The following is a 21836-nucleotide window of genomic DNA, read 5'->3' on the forward strand; positions in this document are numbered from 1 at the left end:
CACCTCATCGCACATCTATGATGATAAGCACAAAACCAATTCACCAACAATTGTTAGATAAAAAATGTAACTGTATACCTTCATCAACCCCAGATCTGCATACATTTTCATCTTTCTTTAAACTATATATTCTTTACGTAATTTAGTGCATTATAATTTGGTAAGACTTCTGTTATAACTCACATTTCTTGAGAGCCTATATAAAAAAAAACTAAAATACATTTTCACGAAAAACCACACACCACACACCTCTCACATCAATTGTAATAAAACAGACATATACTCTATGTTCAAACCTCAACATGACTTAAATACATGAGTATACAAGTGCACCATTTTTTTTTTTACAATTGGGATGCAACATAGATTGTGAATGTGGGGTTCTATTCAAAAAGCTGGTTTTAACAGTAAAACTGAGGACTCCATCCATTGACTAAAGGTACTGAATCAGCTTGTTTCAGCTGTAGGAAATTAGCAATTTCCCCTCACAGCTAGTGTAAGTATTCTTCAAATCATAAACATCCTTCTTTGGTTTCTCACACTTTATATATTTTTGGTGCCTATTGATTCAATGTAAAAAAATATTTATTCTGGGCCTTGGTACTAATAAGAATAGTTCTCCTGTTAAAGGGTAACATTATCACCGATGATGATCTGTTCTATAGATGGCAAGACAGAGTAGAGTAGAAAAACAGGATAAAAGCACACTATGCCTCTCCAGTCAGTGGCTATAGACAGAGAACTCCCCTCCAATCTTTACTGAGCTACATGAGATCAGCGATCAGGACATGTCCTTGGAGGACGGTGCTGGTGTGTTAGTGATCCTGCCTCTGCTCCCGGTGTGCATCTTGTGGCCGGGGAAGCTGGGTATGTGTGCGGACGTCCTCCCACCTTGACTCCCAGCCGTGGGGGAGAGGAGGGACGGGGAGGGAGGGGAGGGGGACGAGGAGGTGGGAGACAGGGAGGAGGAGGTGGAAGAGGAGGGCGAGGAAGAGGAGGAGGAAGAGGATGAACAGAAAGAGTAGGGGCTGGTGCTGTGTCGGCTGGTTTGGTTCTGCGAGAGGGAGAGGTGCTGGCACTTGTCATTGCGGGAAGGGCTCGGCATTCTGGGAGAGGCGTTACCGGGGGACTGCGAGGAGGCGTGGCTACACATGGGGACGAGACGACTCAGATTAAGAGATGGAATAGCAGATTTGTGACTGGAGGAGGAGCGGGAGGAGGACGGGGAGGGGGGTGATTTGACAGGGTTAGAGACATTAGTAAAGGGAGCAGACAGTGATGCCACGGATGTCTGTTTTCCCAAACTATGACAGAAGGCTGGGATCTTAGAAGCAGGTAAAGCAAGGAAAGAGTGATTACTATCCGCACCAGCTTGTTTAATACTTCTGTTAGCCTGCAGACAGAGATGGAGGACGATCACACAGGTGTTAAAAAAGGCAAGAGAGGGGTTAATAGTAATAATCACAATAACACAATAATCACTGAGCATCATGTTATAAAAAAACCTAAAACAGTACTTGGTACTTGATGCAGAGGCCTTACAGAGAGTGAGGGTAATCAGGAGTTTGAAATGGAAATGAAAGTAGCTTAACTACAAGAGATGATGTGTAAAGCGAACACACCTAACCTAGGTGAATGTACGGAAAGTAGGCATAGGATGCAGGACGCACGGTAAATGGTGTAGACTGTTAGGGCATAAAGAAAAAATCAAAAGTGTACAATGTAGGCTGTAGCATGGACAGTTAAAGATGAAGAGTAGAGGTTGTAGAAGAAGGTACACAGTGACCATACACAGGACAGTGACCATGGCCATACACAGGACAGTGACCATGGCCATACACAAGACAGTGACCATGGCCATACACAGGACACAACCTCCCAGAGAGGGGAACCAGACATCCATAGGGTTGGCTCACAATACAGCACAGTCGGTTCGACCACAATCGTGTCTGCCAATCATTTACAGTCTTCACCAGTGCTTCCGTCTACTTCACTAAACTCTAAAGTGACAGACAGGGGCTGTTGATATACTAGCATAGTACTAGCATAGTACGAATGCAGTATTAAAGCAGTACTGTACCAGTTTCACAGTGAAAATACCTGTCGGAACTGCCTCTGGTTGTCCTGCAGACTCTGGCCTTTGGCTGGTTTGTCAGGCGACCCAGATGGCTTGGATGGGCCCAGACGACTGGAGGAGGGGGGGGCACTGCCAGTCTGTTACAAAATAGACGGAACCAAACAGACAAAAGGGAACACAAAGGTTATGAAATAGGTACTGATTGAACTGATTTGGGGTGAGATAGGATAAGAATGGAAGAAGCTGCTGTCCTTGAAACCCAACCTTAGAGGGAGTTGTTAGCATGCTTTGATGTACCAGCCAGCACCCTGCATCGCCAACATTGAAGACAAACTCAGCAGTCAACAACCACATTTAGAAGCCGGTCATTTTCGAAAATTCATTCAAAAGTCATTCTGAAAGGGAAACCGTTGCTGTTCACTGTTCAGAGTGTGCACACGGGAGACAGAAGGACAAACCAGACATAAAAAACCCAGAGGACTACAATCGCGGAGGACTCAATCTCAGCTGATGTTAAGACAAAGGACTACAATCGTGTCAGATTATGTTAAGCAAGAGGACTACAATCATGTCAGTTTAGACATGACAGCACCTTCTCCCTGTTATCCTTCATTGGCACCTGAAAGGTCTTAAACATGTACCAGGCTAAAGCACAACATGCTAACCTATTGGTTAAAGGACATGGTAACCCTTTAGAGTCATTAGTTAGAGGGAGAGTGCGCCCCAGAGACCAAGCCACCAGGTAGAGTTAGAAGCAAGGGAGTATGGGAGCGTGAAGTAGACCTGTTTCTTGGTGGAGACAGCCAGGGTCGGCTTGGGGAGTTGTGATCTGGCCTTCTTAGTCTGTGGAGCTTTGGGAGCCTTGGACCCCTGAGAGGCGGGTCTCTTGGAAGTGCTGCCCTCCCTCTCCTGTTTGGCTGGGATGGCAGGGGAGACGGTGGTGGCGGTGGAGGGCGACCGAGGCTTCTGACGGGACCCTGGGTTATGTGTCTTGGGTGAGGAGACACCTATGGTGTCCACGGTGATCTCCAGCTGTTTGATGGTCTCTTCCAGACTGTTTATGGAGTCATAGGCACTCTTGCAGATCACCTCAGTCCTGCTCTGGGAGTCTGACCTCAAGGGAGAACCCAATGAAGACACGGAGTTACTGGTATTCGTTACAGTGGCTCCATGTTTGGGGTCTTGGTGGGGTTTGGGGGTGATCTCCAACCTCTTTATTTCCTTTGTGGTCTTTTCCTCTACCTGTCCAGTCTCCTCCTCGTACACCACCACCTGCAGAGTTTTCTTGCCAGTCTTGGTGCCAGTCCGAAGGGCCTGGCTAATGGCTGCCAGTTTGTTTTTGGGGAACTTGAATTTGAATTTCTTTTTTGTCTCCTGCTTGTTGTCGTTGGTGTTCTCAGTTTTTGCCTGGTCATCTGATGTGCCACTTGCCTTCCTCTGTACAACCACAATTGAGGGGATCCCAGTTGAGGTGTTTACAGAGTTTGGAAGAACGGCTTCATTCTTCACCTCCACTACATCCCTGCTGGTTGTTACCTGATGTAAACTTCTCCCTGTCTCCTCCTCTTCTTCTTCTTCATCTTCCTCCTGGATGCACCCCTGTGAGGGCAGAATCCGGTCCAGCTCCTCCTCACTCTCAAAAATGGTGGACAGCCTCTTGTAAGCCGAATGGATATCCATGGGCTCGTCAAAGACGAAGATCACAGGCTTCCTGTCATACTGGTTATCATGGTGCTCCTCCTGCTGGTCAGTGGAGGTAGCATCACCATTGCTCACAGTGACAGTCTGGACCTGGGATCCGCTGGTGCGGACCAGCTGCTGATACTCCCCCCTCGACAGGGCCTGAACCTTGCTATTGGTGATCATAAAGGCCATGTTGTCCAATGAGGGAGGGGGAGGAGGCGGGGCCTCTTGTTCTGGTAGGTCGGGATTCAGGCTGCTGCCCTCCTCTGTGTACCTGGCACAAGCCAGAGATGACCTCATCAACACCTCCTGTTGGCTGCCCTGGGTGTCAATCACACTCTGTGGAGATGGTGAGGGAGGGGGGCCGCTTGTACAAACGGGACCTGCTTTGTTACTCTGAACCTGCGGCCATGTTGGCGAGGTCCTGATGCAACACTGGCGTCCTGGAACACTGTCCTGAAGGACGGGTGGAGATACAACTTGACTCACGGCAGGGCCTGATATTGAGGAAGGCATCTGCTTGACTACCTCCACTACCTGAACAGGACCCCCCATGTCTTGTTCAGTTCCTGAGCTCTTCTCCCTCTCTTCCAGTCCAGCTACCACTTGCTCTGAGTTGGGCACGCCATCTTGGATGTCGTACAAAGAAGGTAACTGGTCTGGTGTTAGTAACTCTGGCCGCTGGGTTAGATCAGGAGCAGTACAATTGGCCACCTGTGAGGAGGGCAGGGTCCCCCCCTTGCCTTTGGATTGGTCAATCACTCCGGATGACACATTCTCATTGGACATCTGAGCCGTGACGTAATACATGACCTGGAAGACAGGATGAAAAAAGTATTTGTCATAATAATGTATACTGGCTGTGTCAGTAGAAAACCTTGTAAGAGAGGATAAAAGGTCATTCCTGACAGGGCTAGGGCCAACTAGGTATATGTTTTGGAACATAGAGGTTTTCTTTGACACATTAAGAGGAATGCAGACCTGCTACACCGTAGCAAGAGAACAATTAGTGTAGTTATTACAGAATGGAAGAGAACAGAAAGTAGTACCTGGTGTGAGTGGATGAACATCGAGTGATCTCAGCCAACATTAGTACCATGGAACTGTCAGAACCATGAAAGGAAACGTTTTCCGGATGAAAAGAAAGTTCCACCCATGAATCACCTCAGGACTGACAAGCATGGCACAGAGCAGTGAGGAGAGAGACTGGAGCAGCACAGACTGCCTGCACATGCACATGATATATTGAAAAGTGAGCCAGCCACATAACATGATTTCATCACAGTCTTCCTTTCAGTTTGAAAAGGTAAGATGCAAGAGATGTCAGTGCCAGTATTGAAGAAACCTTTTTCTCAGGTGCCTGTACTGAAGAAACTGAAGAAAGTTGATCCATTGCCGTGGCGACCGCAAACCCCAGAGGTAGGAGACACGTTGTACAATGAGAGTTCAGGTTAGTTTTAGGTAGTGAAGATGTGAGTAAGTGTATGTTAAGTATGTTAACCAGGAAACACACACACCCACCAGATCTGGTTAGATTGAGAAAGTAAGTAATTATTTCGGTAGCAAATTAGTGTTCATCCAGTGACCCCTCTAGACGAGTTACCTGTGTGTGTGGGGGTAAGACAGAAGGCTGTGTCTCTATCTCTCTAGCCTTGGAGGCAGAGCCTGACAGGTCAACCACACACCTGGCTCCTACCTCCCTCACAGAGCACTTCTGAAACACCTGGGGAGGTCAAAGGTGAGGTCAAAGGTCAGGGATTAAAACAATATAAATGACTTCCATGTGTAGGGCACATAAAGCTGGAATGGTGTCAGAAACAGCCAAGGTTGGTTCCTCTAACACAGTCGGAGACTAAAATATGTTAATGTAACTTTAACAGAAACTTCATGGTGATTCCTTTGTTGACCAGGAGATGGCAGTATAGTCCCACTCCCACAGGATGACGGCGTAATCATCCGATTTTAATGTGTAATTAATTAGTACTACATTGTAACTGTATGGGTAGCGTCAATTAGGACCTGACCGTGTTTTTGTTTACCTGTAGCTCCTTCATGAACTGATCTTCTTCCTCCTCTTCCTCCTGAAGTTCGGTTTCGGGGGCCGGGGCCGGGGCAGGGGGAGGAAGGAGGGTGGTCTGAGGTTTGGGTTTGACTTCAGGGGGCTGTCTGATGGGTTTAGGTTGAGGAACCACCACCACCTCCTCTTCTTCTTCCTGACAGATACAGACAGAGTCCAACATGTGTTCAATTGCATTTTGACAACACATAAACCGGTTTCGTGTACAAAGCACATAAATGGGTGCGCTTGCTCGCTCACACACACACACACCTGTGTGGTGACAGATTCCTTGCGTGTGGTGTAGATGACTTCTCCTGACCTCCCAGTGGTGAGCCCGGGGCTGGCGGGGTAGAACCTGCGAGGGGGCGGTGGAGGAGGAGACTTCCCAGCCATGTCAGGGCTCTGTCTCCTCTCTCTCTCCACGCTGGGCCTGCGAGGTTTCTCCACCATGGGCCTGGGGGGGCGCTCAGCGCCGGGCTGGACTGGGGGCTCAGCCGGGACCGGGGAGGACTGAGCTGCCTCTGTCAGAGATACACACACCACACGCAAACCGGTCAGGTTGAGCCAAAAGGTCAATACAGCGTGTCTTTGAATGGGACCCAAAATATGTATAAAAAAAAAACCTTCTCATTAAAGAAAAGGAAAGCATTTGATCTCATTCCGCAGAGCTCATCTAATATTCAAAGCATCCAGTCTTGTTTACTGTGCCAGTGTCTAACCTCTGGCTGCTGGTTTTGGCTGAGGGGCGTCAACCTCATCTGGCAGGGTTAGGCCAGAGGGGAGACCTGCAGGGGGCAGGGACTGAGAATCCATGTCTGAGGCTGGTGGAGGCTGGGAGGCTGTGGCTTTATCTGGCGGAGCCTGGACTGTGGCTGGCTGGTCTGGAGGGGTAGGAGGACCAGAGGAGGCATCCTCCCCAGGCTCAGGAACCTCTAGGTCGGGTATGGCTCTCATCAGGCTGGCCTGGGCCTCCTGGAGCATCTGGTCAAAGTCACTGGGGTTTGAGGAGGAAGTCTCGCTCTGCTTCACCTCCCTCACCGCTTCCTCTGTAGTCTGAAGAGATCAGGAAAGATCAGAAAACAGAAAGAAAACATATCAAATTCAATGGATGCATAATGGGTTATTCTCGTGGGTATTTCAACGTTTCACCTAAGAGATCATGATTTGAAATGTTCAAATTTGTTATTATATTTCACACATTTTAATTGAAAAAGGTGTTAAATACAAATGCAATAAATGTCGACTAATCGTAAAAGACCACACCGCCTACCTCAGCATCTGTAGCAGGGGGTGTGATGGGGCCCACGCTGGCTTGGCTCTCGCCGAGTGGTGCCGGTCGTGTGGTGGTCTCTGCGACGCCTGAGGAGGGGGTGTTCCCCTCCACTCTCCAGGGGCCCACCCTCTTCTGCAGGGCGGGGCTGCCCTCTCGACTTCTTGGGCTCACCTTGGTGGATCAGGGAAAACCATACCATTATTTAACCGCCCTAGCGACTACGTAGGGTAAACAAATGTTTAAAACAAATCAAGAATTCTATCAGTAACCTTGGCGACAGTGGGCGTGTCTCGGCCGTGGGTGGGGGTGAGTGGGGGGGGAGGGTGGTGCGTCGGAGCAGAGGACGCGGCGTGTTGGCATGCTACGATAGACGCAGGGGAGCTCCTTACGCGGGGGCCGGCGCCCGGAGAGGCAGGCGTCGCTGAGGCGGGCGTGGGGTCAGGCCTCGTGGGGGGGCCGGCGAGAGGGGGGCGGACCGAGGAACGGGGCTGGGGTTTGGGGGACTGCTGGGCGGGGTTGGGTCTCAGGATAGGGTCGAGGGACTCCTCCATCTCCTCCAGACCCTCCATGGTGGCTGGCTTGGCTGCCCCAGACCCGGCCTCAGGACCATGAGAGTGGCTCTCTGTCACATATCTGAAGACAACACAACTTGTTAGCTTTTACAGGTCAGGGAAGCTGAACTGGAGAGCTCTACAACTGATGACAGGTGAGACCTGTTGAGATATTCTAGATTTACAGCAATCTAGCAGTGACAGGAGGAGTTCTCCTCTTCCTAATCATGACAGGGAAGTCTCCATGTCTCAGTAAGGGGTTTCAACCAGGACAACCCCCCCGTCCCCCCTCCAACATACACCCACAAACTCCTACTGGTTTGATCTGTACCTCCTGAGTCCACTCAGAGTCTCTGTCAGGGCCTTGACCCTCTTCAGCATGCTGTCCATCTTGAGAGGTTCCTCCTTCAGGAAGCGCACGGCCTCCACTTCCACTCTCAACACCGTCCTCATCTTCCCCTGCAGGGAGGGGTACTCCGCTTGGGGGAGGAGGCCGAGGGGGAGGAGGGAGGAGAGGAAAAGGAGAAGGACAGGGGAAGAAGAAGAAAAGTGAGTTAAGCTCCAACCACCTGTCCATGCAGATGCACACAGGTCATCCTGCCTGAGCCTCACCTTTCAGCCCGGCCAGGGCTTCACCCACCCTCCTCAGGTTGACTGCCCCCTCCTCAACGTCCTTCAGGGTAACGGACAGCTGTCCGGGGTGGGAGGTAGACGAGGGGGAGGAGTCTGTCCTCAGCTGGTCCACATACTCCTCCAAGTCCCTGAACAACAGAATGGAGAGATGGAATAGAGAGATGGAATGGAGAGACGGAATGGACGTCCATCACCAAAACAAGAGTAAAGTGATGGCTAATTTGAAATGTTTCTTTCTTTTGATTCCACCACCTAGTTTTGTTTTCTCTTTGTATCTTAGACAAGATCTTGTATTCAGGATCTTCGCTTGAGTAACATCTGCCCCTCTGCCAGGTTGCTAACCTGTTCTGCATGTTCTGTAACTCTGTCAGCATGTGTCTGAGAACTCTGTCTATGTCTATGTAAAGACCTCGTCTTAAAGACCTACCAGACAGATTCTCACCAGATAGGTGCATGTAAATAATGAATAATTGGGAGTATCCCACACATACTAACTGATGTTTCAAGTTCAACTCAAAATCAACATATACCTGGAAACCCAGGTATATCCAGGTGAGTTGAAACTCACAAGCCACACAAAACAAGCAGTCACATGTCTCAAGTCAATAAAGAACTTCCCTGGAAAATATATCAATCAAGTGTGACAGATTCTGGATACACCAGAACACAAGTAGCAATAGTGAGCTAACCATCGTCCTATGAACTCTTGTGACTCTCATTACCAGTAATGTTGAGAATTACTTGACATTAAATGGCAGGAAGCCATGTAAAGAAGAAACTAATTCCAGCATTACTGGATTATGCACTCTTAGGTTTACAGTAGTTTAGTATTGTCCTGTATTGCGCACTCATGTTTTCTCCTGTGCCCTAGGCCAAGTGAAGAAGTCACTTGTTTACCCTCATGCTGTGAAAGTACCAAGTTCAAGACAAAATCGAAGTATTTATTACATATATGTAAGGTGCAGTTGTCTGATACACTCAAGCTGAGCATCTCAGAGGACTGGACAAAGAATACAGGAATGAAGGGCAGTTAAATAGTATCACAATATGGGAGGGGGGGTAACAATCAACATAGCCTTCGCAAACACAGACAGAAGACCCCACATGGTGCTAGGTAGCTTTTGTTTGGTCTTTAGATAGGGATCCCCAAAAAGTCCTCCTATTTTCCTGGTTCATTAACCACTTTGGTAAAATTGTGACCCCTGACCTACGCTAGTGTCACAGACATTTCCACATGTGGCAAGAGATTTTTCAAGAGCTTATTTCCAAGTGTGCTCTCTTATTTTTCCTTTGTGACCATGCATTCCTCTGCAGACCATTAGGTGAGCACCCTGGCTCTATATTCCTAAAGGTCTCTGCTTGGTGAGTCTGTAATTGTGACCAGTCATGCCTGACCAAGACGCTCTGTCTGACACAGTGGCCTTGACAGCTCACCACCGAGTACAGAACTGGAATAGCTTGAATTAATCATGAAAAATAACTCAAAGTGGACAAAAATGTGGAAAATGATCTTACATAAGAAACTAATTACCACACTTATTTCAAGTCATTACACATGCCAGTACACTATTAGGCTATTACATAAGTTATTATTATAACTATTTTGGTTTGAACCTTAAGCTGCAGTCAAAACATGATTAACAGTTAAATCATGAGCAGGATGGAGGTGTATCTGATACCTTGGCCAAGGAGGAAAGGCAGAGAAAAGGAGGATCTTATGGGACTAGTGCCCTCCATTTGTAGAAAAAAACTAATGTTCAGTATGAGCCAAATAATCAACCAAGCTTTCCTTACAAATTTCAGTTATCACAACGATTAAACGAGCTAAACTCATCACAGGAAGAAGAAGAAGAGAGAGGATAATCCTCTTACCCGAGTTGCATGAGCACCCTCTCCTCCATGCCCAGGTACTGGAGCCTTTCCTGGTCCACAACAGCTCTCTGCCTGTGTCCAGGCTCTCTGGAGCTGCTCAGCCTCTCCTCCATGGTCCTCAGCCTGTCGGCCATCATGGATGCCATCTCCTCCTCCATCATCCTCAGCATGCCTCGCACACTCTGCTGGTTCTGCACCTGAAGAGACAGAGATCCCCGTCACGCTTGTGTATTACGTCGCCACGACATGAGCTAGTGCCATCCCATCCCACTACACTGTGCCAGTTCTTGCGCCTTGTCATGGAAAACCACGTCACAGAATCCAAACAGGACTACCTATCTCCTATCATCATGTCCCAGCTCTCTCTCCTGGTTCTGTATGAGGGATCCCCCAGGCACGTCCTCTAGCTCAGTGGTTCCCAACCCTGGTCCTCAGGGCACGCCTGTCCTGCATGTTTTAGATGTTTCCCTGCTCCAACACACCTGATTCAAATGAATGGGTTGTTTATCCAGCTCTGCAGAAGCCTGCTTATGACCATTCATTTGAATCAGGTGTGTTGGAGCAGGGAAACATCTAAAACATGCAGGACAGGGAGCCCCGAGGACCAGGGTTGGGAACCACTGCTCTAGCTAACGGATTGAAGAGCACCAGAACCACAACAGCCACCTCACCCTCGCCGAGGCTGTCTGCACTCAGTCAGTACCTGCAACTGTCGTAGCTGCTGCAGCTGCAGCCTTAGGTCCGAGACGTTCCTCTGGGCTGACGACAGGGCTGTCTGCAGCACTGCGTCTGGGGGAGGGGCCTGAGGGGAGGAGCCGGAGCTATCCGTCAGGGGGGCGGGGCTCCTGGCTGCAGGTACAAGCGAGACTCCTGCAGGTTGACGCATAAATAATCGATACACTTACATGAATCTATCAATAGAGTGGAATGGATCATAGACCTATTGTCCAATAAGACCATAGAGATTTTAGTATGTAAGATTATGAGGACAGAGGTTTAATTATGGTAGCAGTTTACTTACCCAGGCTGTTGTTGAATGGAATGGCAGCAGTCTTGCCATCTACCTCGCTGATGGTTGGGGCTATGGCTAGTGCATGCTGAACGAGGCCAGCCAAACTGGCAATCTGCTGTTCCATAGCCTTCATTCGCTCACTAGAAAACAGAACACATATTCAAGCCTTAGAGCCAGTATAGGTTTGTCATACTATGATTATTTCCTGTAAACTACTGACATGACTGACTGATATGACAATTGAGAGATCTTTTTCTGTCTCCCTTTCTCTTTTTCTCTCTTTCTTCCTTTGTCTATCTCTCTCTCTTACCTGGTCTGGGGGTCATTGGGTGTGATGGGGCTTTGGAACACTCTATCAGGATGCCCAGCAGGGAGGTCAACAAACACTGACGACGACGAAGATGATGACACACTGCTCCGCGTCCGACTGATGACCTCCCCTGTCCCGTTACTGTCTCGCCTCAGGGACCGGCGAATGGGAGACATCCGCTCTGCGGCCACGTGACCTTGGGCAGCTACGACCGTGGCAACCGCCGAATGACTGTCAATCATCCTGACCTCACTGACTCTGTGAGGGGAGGGGGGCGGCGTTTTGGTACCCATCGGGGGGAGCTGACTTTCTCCATACCTCCTGGACTTCTGCCTGGAGAGAGAGAGGATGGATAGGGAGGTCAGGAAAGTAGAAGGCTTCATCAAAGGATAAACTTGACCTTATCAAATGTATTAGCCATTACGATGAAAATGTCATGTGTTTTTTTCCAAGATATGTTGACGGATTATCTACCTGTAAAGCGAATGCTGTTGCTCCAAGATGTCTCCGTAGGGCTTGATGGATGCTCGGTCCACTACGTCAGCAAGCGGGGCGGGGGCACTGCCCTGTGACGAGGCGATGCTCAGCCTGCCGCCCTCCTGGAGGGTGGAGTAAGGGTCAGGGTACACCCCACCCTCACCCCGCACCACCAGTGCCATACTCTTACTACAACCCAGGTCCTCGTCTGAATGAACAAAGAATGGATGAAAGGAAGGAAGGAAAGACGGAAAAAAGAAAGAAAGGATTGAATGTGAGAAGGAAGGCAGGTAGGAATGAAGGAAGGTATGGAGGAAAGAAGGAAGTCAAAACGTTTAATGTTCACAGGCAATATGAAAAACATTCCATTAAGAATTGCTACGACAGTTTTTGAGTTGAGTGTGTTACCAGGTTTGACATCCCGTCTCTCCAGGATAGCACTGCTGCTAGGGCAGGGGGTCACGGAGCGCCCTGTGCCTACGCTGGACATGCGATCCCTGGGCAGCGTGGCACTGCCCGCCCCCCCTGCACTCCCAGCTCCCCGAGAGCCGTAAGGGATCCTGGAGGGAGAGGAGGGCATGGAGCGGGCGGTGGGGGGAGACATGGAACCCTGCAGCGTGTGGAGAGCACTGCGGTTGGAGGACTGGAGGGTGTGCACTGGGCTGTGGCTTCCATACAGGATCTCCCTGGGTATCTGTGGAACGGCATTCAGAAGAAACAACATGACTCAAAAGTCTAGCCTGCTGTATACTGTTTGGGACCTAACAGTATCTGTATCTGTAGATCTAAAGAAAATAAGGTTCAACATTAATCAACAGATTCAACTGGGAGTTCATAGGTTGTAAATGTGTATGACAAAGGCCACAATGAAAATCTGCCAAAAAGTTTTAAAACAATCTTGGGTTTTACTCGGGTTTTACTTGAAAATACAGTTTGTTGGACATGTCAGGACATGGTTTCGTATTTACAAAACAGACACGCTTGGCGTCTCTTACGATAATGGGGTTAAACAAATGTGTGAGAAAAGCGAAGCACCAGCACTTGAATAGAATACAGACTGAATAGAACTGAATGTATACAATTCTGTGTGTTGTGACCTGTGTTTGTAGCCTGTTCATGCGTAAACGTTTAGACGTTTGGATGTGCGGGTTTTGTGCGTGTGTGTGTGTACTATATCTGTGTGTCTTTAAGTCTGTGTGTGTATGTGAGCCATGCGTGCAAGACAGATATCATCATTAACTTATAATTCCCCTTAATTTACACATTTTTCTGCATTCTTGCTTTGAACTCATAGTCATGGAATATCTATTCTTGACACGATTCTGTCCCTACATCCCGTCCTCAAGTAAGCAACTTCTATCGGCCACTGCAAATGTCATTGGAGTCAGCAGCTTTTTTGGTCTTCAGAGCTGAGGTGTGAATGAAGGTGCCAGCGTCGAGGCTGGTTGCAAGACGCAAGAAGGAAGTGTACTGTATCAGGTTTATGTCAACAGCATAACTCATCCTTCATCTGGGAATAGGGCGTGTTCCAACAGATGGAACTCAGATTTCAGAATTTCCTTCTATATTACTTGATTGTTAACCCTACAGGTCTGTTCACTGTTCAATGTGATGTGAGATCTCCAGTATATTGTCTTAACATTTGCAGTGTCTTGCTCCTGTAAGGCTTTGACCTACAGAGCTCCAGCTAAAACAAATCCAATCCAGGTTACAATCCCACTCAGGCGTCCCTTAGCTACACAAGTGTCAAGGGACTAGAGGAGCATAAAGTAGCCGTTTGTTCTGGAACCAGGTGTTTACCACTACCGAGTCTCTAGATCCCCGTGGCCTAGTATCCTGATGACCTGGTGAAATACCATAGCAACGCCTCATCCTCAGGGATTCAGCTTCAATCCTAGACTTGCCTCCTCAAATCCCCTGCCCCTCACCCAGCTGACTCCCTACCCCCTCACTGGTCTAAAGGGGATGACAGGAGGGGAGGTACTGGCCAGTTGGTTGGGTTCCTGGCTTACTCTCGCCTCCTCCACATTCATCTCAGCTTCTCATGCATGGCGACCCTCAAACATACTTGAAGATGAGAGGGACGACTTTATTTGTGTAACTGAGATAGCGGAGCTATTTCTCAGGGCTGCAGGATACTTATTTCCTGACAGATGCAGATATGTAGACGCAGTACATCTATGAGAGGAACCCTCACTGAGTGAAACCAGGGCTGATATCAGGGACAGACAGCATCCTCTTATCTCCACCTCCGTGAGATAAACACAGTGTGGATCATCTCACTGTGATCCAGACATCCACTATCGGGAAGATTCCAACAACATTCAACATGGGTCCGAACTCCCTCACTCCCTTTTGGGGTTTGAGATATAAACCGCGGCTACCTTTCACTGAGGTAATTACTGTAGTTCGAGGCGAGAGAGATGGACTGGTGCCACTGGGGAATCTACGAAAAGCATCCCTCGGATCAGAGATCTAGTCTCCTGTGCCTTAACCTGATAATCTACCGCAATCTCCCGGAACAGGATACAGACAGGCGGGAAATGTGACTGACGTTTCAGACGAAGGATAAAAGTGACCAGAAGCCTGTGAGACCCTGAGGAGTCCTCACAGGCTCGTGAGTGATCAGTCTGCCATCCTCTCCCTGTCCCAGCGGCTCAGCATCAGCAGAACGGCAGGGCAGGGGGCATTAGGGTTGCTTACGAGGGCGGCAACAGGCACAGAGGGGAAGCTTAGCTGGATGTGATCGTACACAGAGCAGTAGAGAGCTCTGTCTCATACTCACCACAGACATGCTGAAGGATCCCTAAGACTGGCTAAGACTGATGAGCTCAGGATCTCAGGAGCCCAAAATAGACAGTAATAATGCAGACTATTCTATTACATATGTCACCAGGTCTGGGTCTGGAGACGGGGGTCTACAGTCCAATGGCACACAAGACGGCAAGGTTAGGAGCGGTTCGGAACAATCCGAATGATAACATGGATCTTGTTCTATCATGTTTCATCTGATAATTCCATCGAGACAAAAAGATGAGAGATCAGAAGATGATGCAGAGTCATAACAAAGCTGTGTTCTAAGCCCGTATCCGTCCGCACTACCGGGGTGGGGGGGATGGAGTTACACTCACCCTGCCATCTTGCGAGTTGCCGGGCCGGGCCGAGTTGCGGTTGAAGGCGTGGGCGGGGTCTTTGTGGTACACCTTTAGACAGGACTGGGCTGTGATGTTCCTGGGCGGGGCCAAACGTGCATGATATCAGGTGCGTGTAGTATTGTTCGTGTGTTAGACTGTGCGTTAGTGTGTGTGATCCAGTCCTGAGGGGAGCTGGGGTGGCTGGCTGCTGAGTGGGGTGTGGCCAGGGAGAGGAGCCACCCTGACATCTGCACACGCTCAGACATGGGCCTCCTCTCTTGTCTGGGGAACAAAAGCAGCTGAAACGCCTGTGCAGCTGAACTAAAAGGATGTGGGGGGGGGGGGGGGAGAAGGGGGGGAGGAAGGACGAGGGGAACCTGACCTGCTTGAGAGACCTTTGAGCACAACAACAGAGCTCAATCATGGGCCTCTTTGATTGGTAGGGGAATCCAGTGGGTTGGAACTGGGGATTGATTTGAAGGGTCTAAATACAGTCTTGATGGAATCAAAACCAAACTCTGTCGATCACTTGTAGCAGAGCGTACCTGACGTCTGAGAGTTCGTAGTAGACGTTCCTGGTGTCATCTTTGATGTAGATGGCTACGCTGGGAGACTCCAGCATTTTCATGGTGAGCTGCTGGGGGAAAGCACTGACGAACAGAGCCCTGACAATGTCCCCACTGCTGATGTCACTAGGCATCCGGATCTGCTTGGTCTCCTCCCCATACTGCAGGTACAGAACCCCTGGAGAGGAAGGGGTAGAGGGGGAACAGATATTTAACCAGGAGGGGAGTGGCAGACAGACAGAGAGAGAGACAGATGGACGGATGGACAGACAGACAGACAGGCAGCAAGTAAGACCTACCCAGTGGCCTGTCTCTGGGCTGGCTGGAAGAGCGGGCCACGGGAAGGCTGGCGCGGGCTCGACATCCCCGGGTAAAGGCAGCGACAGCAGGCAGAGGGTCTTCCTCAGACATGGTCTCCAGGGACTCCAGGGACACCACAGAGAGTGGGTCCAGCTGCTCTCCTACACCCACAACACCTGCACCGGGAGGTGGGCTCGCCGATGTCCGTGTGGTCCTGACCTGGAGGACCCGGGAGAGAGAGATTGGGGGAGATTGTAAACACACTATCAATCCCAATCTTGTATGAACAAGTGTGTGTTTGTGTCTTTGTATGAGTGTGTATGAATGCAACTTGTACAACCAGCTACAAATACAACAATAGAGAGGCCGTTTTTTATGTGCCCCTCAAGCACAGAGATGCACACACACTGACACCTACTAAACACTATCCTGATGCAGGATAAGTTTGCTAGGTCACTCAAGTCTCTTAACTGTCAACCTGTCTAGAAGTCAATTACAGAAACGGAAGCAAAATAGAAGCATGATGCAGCAGTTCTATACTATGCTTTGGCACAGAGTCAATTTGCCGCAGGCTATAAACGTAACCATAACCATCAGTTAGAGTTTATTTCAAAGCCACCCACAACCCATTTAGGAGACAAGCAGATGATTTCATTCCGGGGCACAGTCATGTGTTCCTCAATTTGTCCCCGATACATGGATTCTCTTTGACATGTGCAACCTGACACACACAGAGACACTCTCACACACACACGTACACGCCCACACATTGACTCACTGTTTTTTCACCACAAGGTTTGGCAGTTGCTCTGACACACTCTAGTGAGTAATCACCTGGGGCATCCGACCCCTTAGATTTACCTAACGTTCACCTGCTTACATGCACAGTGGTGCTAGTACAGTTGGATTGTCAGACTGCATCCGACATTTGGACAAGACTCAGGAAAAGAAGCAAACCTACTTGATTTACACATCGAGTAAAATACTTCTTGTGTGGACCTGTTTTTCTTTTCGTGTCACAGCAAATGATGCTTGTTTACCCTCCTTGTCTTCATAAAGCTGGAAAATCCAGCATGAAATAATCTGGATCATAACTGGCAATAAGCCTGATTTGAATTCTGATCAGCAGATTCTTCAAATTATTGTATCAGTATTTCACGTATGTTTTACATCAAAGAACGGAACCTACAGAAGTAGCGTGATGATTATGGGTGTTGGCATTCCATCTGTCAGGCACCTGAGTGAGGGCCCCATCTGTCATATGTGAGTTACAGATGTTTGTCTAGAAGAGATCGACTGTATGAAGGAGTGGCAAACTTTGAAACTGGAGATTGTAGGGTCTTTCTTTCGCCTGTGCCAGACAACACTTAAGACTTCCTGAATGCCAGTGTCAACACCTACTTACAAGGTAATTACTTTGTTAGATACAAGGAAATTACAGTGTGCTTTCTATCACATTGTTTGATTGTGACAACTGCAACACAGAAGGGTGTCATAGACATAGCTTTACCATTGCGTCCTTCAGAGAGTCATTTTAAATCCATTCCAAACCTTGATAAAGACTCTTGAAACTTGTAAAAACAGCAATACAGTCAATAGAAACTACAGTCCATCCAGCTGGAGACCAGTACAACGGCTTCAGGGGAAGAACCCCCAAACCATTAAATCAATATGGGCTTGTTGTGCTGGGCTGGCACGCTGGCCTGCATAGCTCTCTGACAGCAGCTAACACTTAACACATTGGTTAACCCATTACCCAGGTGGCAGCAGCAGAGAGGAGGACTATATGGATGAAAGGACCCAAGTTGAGCAAGGTTGGATCAGGCCAGGCATGAGATTGCTCAGATGCCCCACTCTTTGATCAGTAATGGCTGTCAGATGTATGGTGAAGCAGTGACTATAATGGCCAGTCTGTTTGGTAAGGTGCCAGATCTTTGAAAGCAACTGGCTGTTACCCTCCACATCACAGAAGTCTGACACATACAGCACTGTAAGAAGCACAGGCTTGCAGGGGGAGATTGAGGCTAGGGAAGAGGTAGAGGCTGAGCTGCGCTGAGGCTGGGACTGAGGCTGGTACTGAGGCTGGTACTGAGGCTGGGACTGAGGCTGGTACTGAGGCTGGGACTGAGGCTGGTACTGAGGCTGAGACTGGGCTGAAACTGAGGCTGAGCTGGGCAGAGGCGGGTACTGAGGCTGAGACTGGGTTGAGAGGCTGACACTGAGGCTGAGGCTGGACTGAGGCTGGGCTGACATTCTAAGAGTGCTACAAAAACAAACCTCTATTTTGAGGCAATTGTTAATCTCTTATCTACAGTCAGCAGAGCACACCACGTTAAAATGAGACAACATTATTGTGAATATTGACTTTGTTCATATCTATATTACAGGGAAAGGCCGAAGCACAATGTGACACCTAAAATAAGTTTAACTGTAAAAATATCGAACACATTTCCCTGCAAGCAAGAATGGCAATGCTGACTGCAGCCCTCGGTTCAGACCGAGCACTCCAGAGACTGCTTTTAAGAGTTTTACAGGCTTACCTGCAGAGAAAAAAAAATCCAACTCGGTCAAACCGAATTAATCCAATTTTGCAAGCGCATTTTCGAATTATAGATTTGACAAACTATCCAGCCATCTACAATACTGAGTTTCTTTCGCAAGACTTGAATGTGACGCTCGCATGTTATGAGTGCTCTAAGTACTGTGCTAGCCTACGGAAACCCCACCCTGTCCAATAATGCTGGATTTACCTGTCCAACTAGCAAGGCAGTCCAAGTTTATTTTGCGCCATGTTTATATATCAACGCAGTGAGCGACAATAACAAACGACTAGTAGCACGCAACCACTCCTCGTCCGGTTAAGTGTCAGTCCTCATAATGTTCTATACAGCACGTCAAGGTTACATGTTCTGGCAATAATTAAGAGTTACATGGGTTTATTAAACTTCAACTAAAGCAACTTCATTGTGTGGAATACACTATTAAAAGGATATTACTTTTAAGTGAAACACAGCTTTTAAGATCCGTTTATTATATGTTAACTGTATGCACCTGCCCACCACAGTACATTCCTTGTTTGTGAACACTTGGCGAATAAACACAATTCTGATTCTGACATCAGTCCATCAATCGTATTCTGACTCATTAGAATTAATTCCTCAAAGCATATCATACAATTCCCCTCACTTTCCCTCTTTCTTTTTAAACCCCTACTGTCTATCAATGACTAACCTGTTCTCGCATGCGCTCGTGATGACCCATGATGACGGCAGCATGGTGGGGGTACTTCTGTCTCAGGTGATCCAGGAACACCTCCTTCCTTCTCTCCACATCAGCCTGCTGCATGGCCTGGCTGTCTGGGAGGGTTCTGGGCCCGTCCCTGGCTCCGCGGGCGCCTCCTATGGTGTACCTTCTGGTGCTGGGGGAGCGAGGGGGCAGGTCTGACAGGTTGTCGCTGGCTAGGATCTGCTTCCTTTGGATGCACTCTGGGTCCTCTGAGTAAGATGAGGAAAGTCTGGGGAGTGTGTGTCCTCCTCCTGGCTCTGTGGGGGGGAGGGAGTAGTGGAGGAGAGGTGAGGAGAGTGGAGTGGCGATGAGATATGTGGGTATTCGTGTGAATTTGTGTGTTCGTGAACTGGATTAGAATGTGCACAATTAGAATTATAGGAGTCTCTCTACAGTATACAAGTTGATGTTACCCAGCATGACCTTATCAGACTGAGTGGAGCCTGGGGGCAAATGCTACTAGGAAGATGCAAACCACATGGAGCAGCCATACCAGACCCCAAGGGATGGCCATAAATATCCTATAGTAGGAGGCTTTGATATACAGTGGGGCCTAATTATTCAACATTTTAACATAAAAAACACAAAAAATCACAAATTATGAGGGTGGCAATAATCTTGAAATCTAAAAGCTTGTACGGTCTTCTAAATAGTGCATTAGGAGAAGCCAAACATAGTTACTGAATCGGGGTTAATCTATGGTGTCTGGAGTCAGAGTTAGTGTAGAAATGAAATATTCCTTTGTACTCATCCCTCGACTATTTTGGATCTAAGAGAAGTAGAGAGTGTGAAATAAAAAACGAAAAAAGGTCATTACAGTTTACATTAACCTTTGATATGTGAATGAGGCCTAAACTCTAATTGATGAAATCCAAAAGGAACATTGTCGAAGATGACGTTTAGTTTTAGAACAATTACAGCTCTGAAATCACAGGGTATGATGCCTGGAACCTTGAAATGCATACGTCAGTCGTGAGAAAGATTAAAGACCGTAGACCAAACCTCTCAGCTTCCACATAAATTAGCCTCCCGCTATTAGGAACGTCGGAAACGTCAAGTGAACTGTTGTTGACACGGCACATCCCTTCATTCTATGCAGAGTGCTGTGAGCAGTGGGTCTATGCGGTTTGACAAAATAATGAACATACTTTAAATGCCTCGTGTGTTCCACGGGGAGAAAATACTCAAAGGACTGTTTACTTGATGCTGAGTGATGGCGTATGTCTACATAGTTGAAAAGTCTCTGAAACTACTTCAGGCTGAAGTGTTGGGGCACAGCGCGATGTTGACATTTGAAGTCTTCCGGGAGGTATGTTTGTAATGAGGGCCTTGTTGGTCGAGCAGAACATGACTTTTACAATACTGCTGGGAGAATGACGATAGAGGAAAGGGGGAGCTGAGGTTACTGCTACTGCTTGTAAAAGGAAAAACATCCTATATACATGCAAATGTATAGCCTATAAAACAGTTTAAAGTTGTCATATAAATATGACCATAATACAATAACTGTCTCATTATGTATTTTTTGTACAGTGGCTTTTTAAAACATCAGATTTGAGTTTAGTAAAGAATGGGTGAACACTTAGAAACTGTCTCACACACTTCCTTCCTGTCCACAAAAATATCTGTAAAAAAAAGACGATGGGGTGGAAAACTTCACTCATATCTACTGGAGGTGATCCATATCTCTTCCCTCTATCTACAAAAGCACTCCTACTCAACCAAGCTGCACAGCCACAGTGGCTGGAGGGAATCCAGAGGTTTCCCCCTCATGTTAGCTTTTGTGTGTGTGTATGTGCATATGTGCGTGCCTGTCTGACCGATGGAGCTTCGCAGCTTTAAAGGATATCCTCAGGCCACCAGACCACAGCAGGATGTCAGTTATGAGCCTGTGGATGGTGATGCTGTGTTTCCTACTTATCACGCAGAGGAAACCTCCGCCAGGCCACACACTTAAGGGCAGGACACACACAGGTCAAGGTAGGGCTAACCAAGGTCCAATGGACAACTGGGTGTAGGGCTTGACCAATGGACATGCCCTTCTTCCTATCCATATCACTAAACAAATGACTTAAATTTAACAGTCATTATTCCGATGTAGTTCCTTTCAAGATGCCAAAAGAGCTGTGGGGGTGTGTCCAGTGTCCACACACTGGGAACAATGTTTTTCTACTAGTACATGCAAATGCTGCATCCCCTCAGCTCAGCCCAGTAAGATGGTAGAGGAGGTGGTGTAGGCGTGTCATCCAATATGCAGCCCCCATCTCAGTGATACTTGTAATCAACAGGGCTGAGGGCGAATTCGAGTCAAACTGTGTGGCCCTTTCTGGATTAGGAAGCAGGCACTGGATGACACTGTACTCATTATGATATTTCCTTATCTAGTTCTATCTCTGAATGTGTGTGGATGTGTGTGTGTGTGTGTGTGTGCTATGTGAATGTGTGAGATTGAATGTGTATGAGAGAAGCACATGTACAATTAATGTTCACAGCTGTTCAGACTTTCAGCCAGCTAGCCTCTTTTGGCTCCTAAATGTGTTGTTGTTGATCTGTCTCTGGAACTACAGCCAGAGGCAGTTTCTCTAACTTTACAATTTCTACCGA

At 48.0% G+C, this 21836-nt stretch overlaps 1 protein-coding gene across 1 annotated transcript; it reads right to left on the bottom strand.

The window, feature by feature from the left end:
- Window positions 1–988: 988 nt before the first annotated feature.
- Window positions 989–18200, bottom strand: si:ch211-207d6.2 (sickle tail protein homolog). Its single transcript, XM_067252958.1, has 22 exons — window positions 17903–18200; window positions 16571–16668; window positions 15947–16166; window positions 15627–15825; window positions 15079–15178; window positions 12356–12641; window positions 11945–12155; window positions 11471–11803; window positions 11170–11300; window positions 10852–11018; window positions 10149–10345; window positions 8256–8404; window positions 7975–8122; window positions 7362–7725; window positions 7090–7263; window positions 6539–6872; window positions 6090–6340; window positions 5800–5973; window positions 5364–5483; window positions 2861–4573; window positions 2101–2214; window positions 989–1145 (listed from the first exon to the last, which is right to left on the bottom strand). Exons 1-22 carry the CDS (start codon window positions 18198–18200, stop codon window positions 1119–1121), a joined length of 5808 nt encoding a protein of 1935 aa, XP_067109059.1. The 3' UTR covers window positions 989–1118.
- Window positions 18201–21836: the final 3636 nt, after the last annotated feature.

Source organism: Osmerus mordax, chromosome 16, assembly GCF_038355195.1.
Source record: "Osmerus mordax isolate fOsmMor3 chromosome 16, fOsmMor3.pri, whole genome shotgun sequence".
Lineage (NCBI taxonomy): Eukaryota > Metazoa > Chordata > Actinopteri > Osmeriformes > Osmeridae > Osmerus > Osmerus mordax.

Coding starts and splice junctions, on each gene's coding strand:
- si:ch211-207d6.2 (XM_067252958.1), bottom strand. CDS start 18,200: ATGTCAGCCCAGCCTCAGTCCAGCCTCAGCCTCAGTGTCAGCCTCTCA. Junction 10,346..10,851: donor AGCAGCTACGACAGTTGCAG/GTACTGACTGAG, acceptor CTGTCTCTTCAG/GTGCAGAACCAGCAGAGTGT. Junction 5,974..6,089: donor AGGAATCTGTCACCACACAG/GTGTGTGTGTGT, acceptor TGTATCTGTCAG/GAAGAAGAAGAGGAGGTGGT.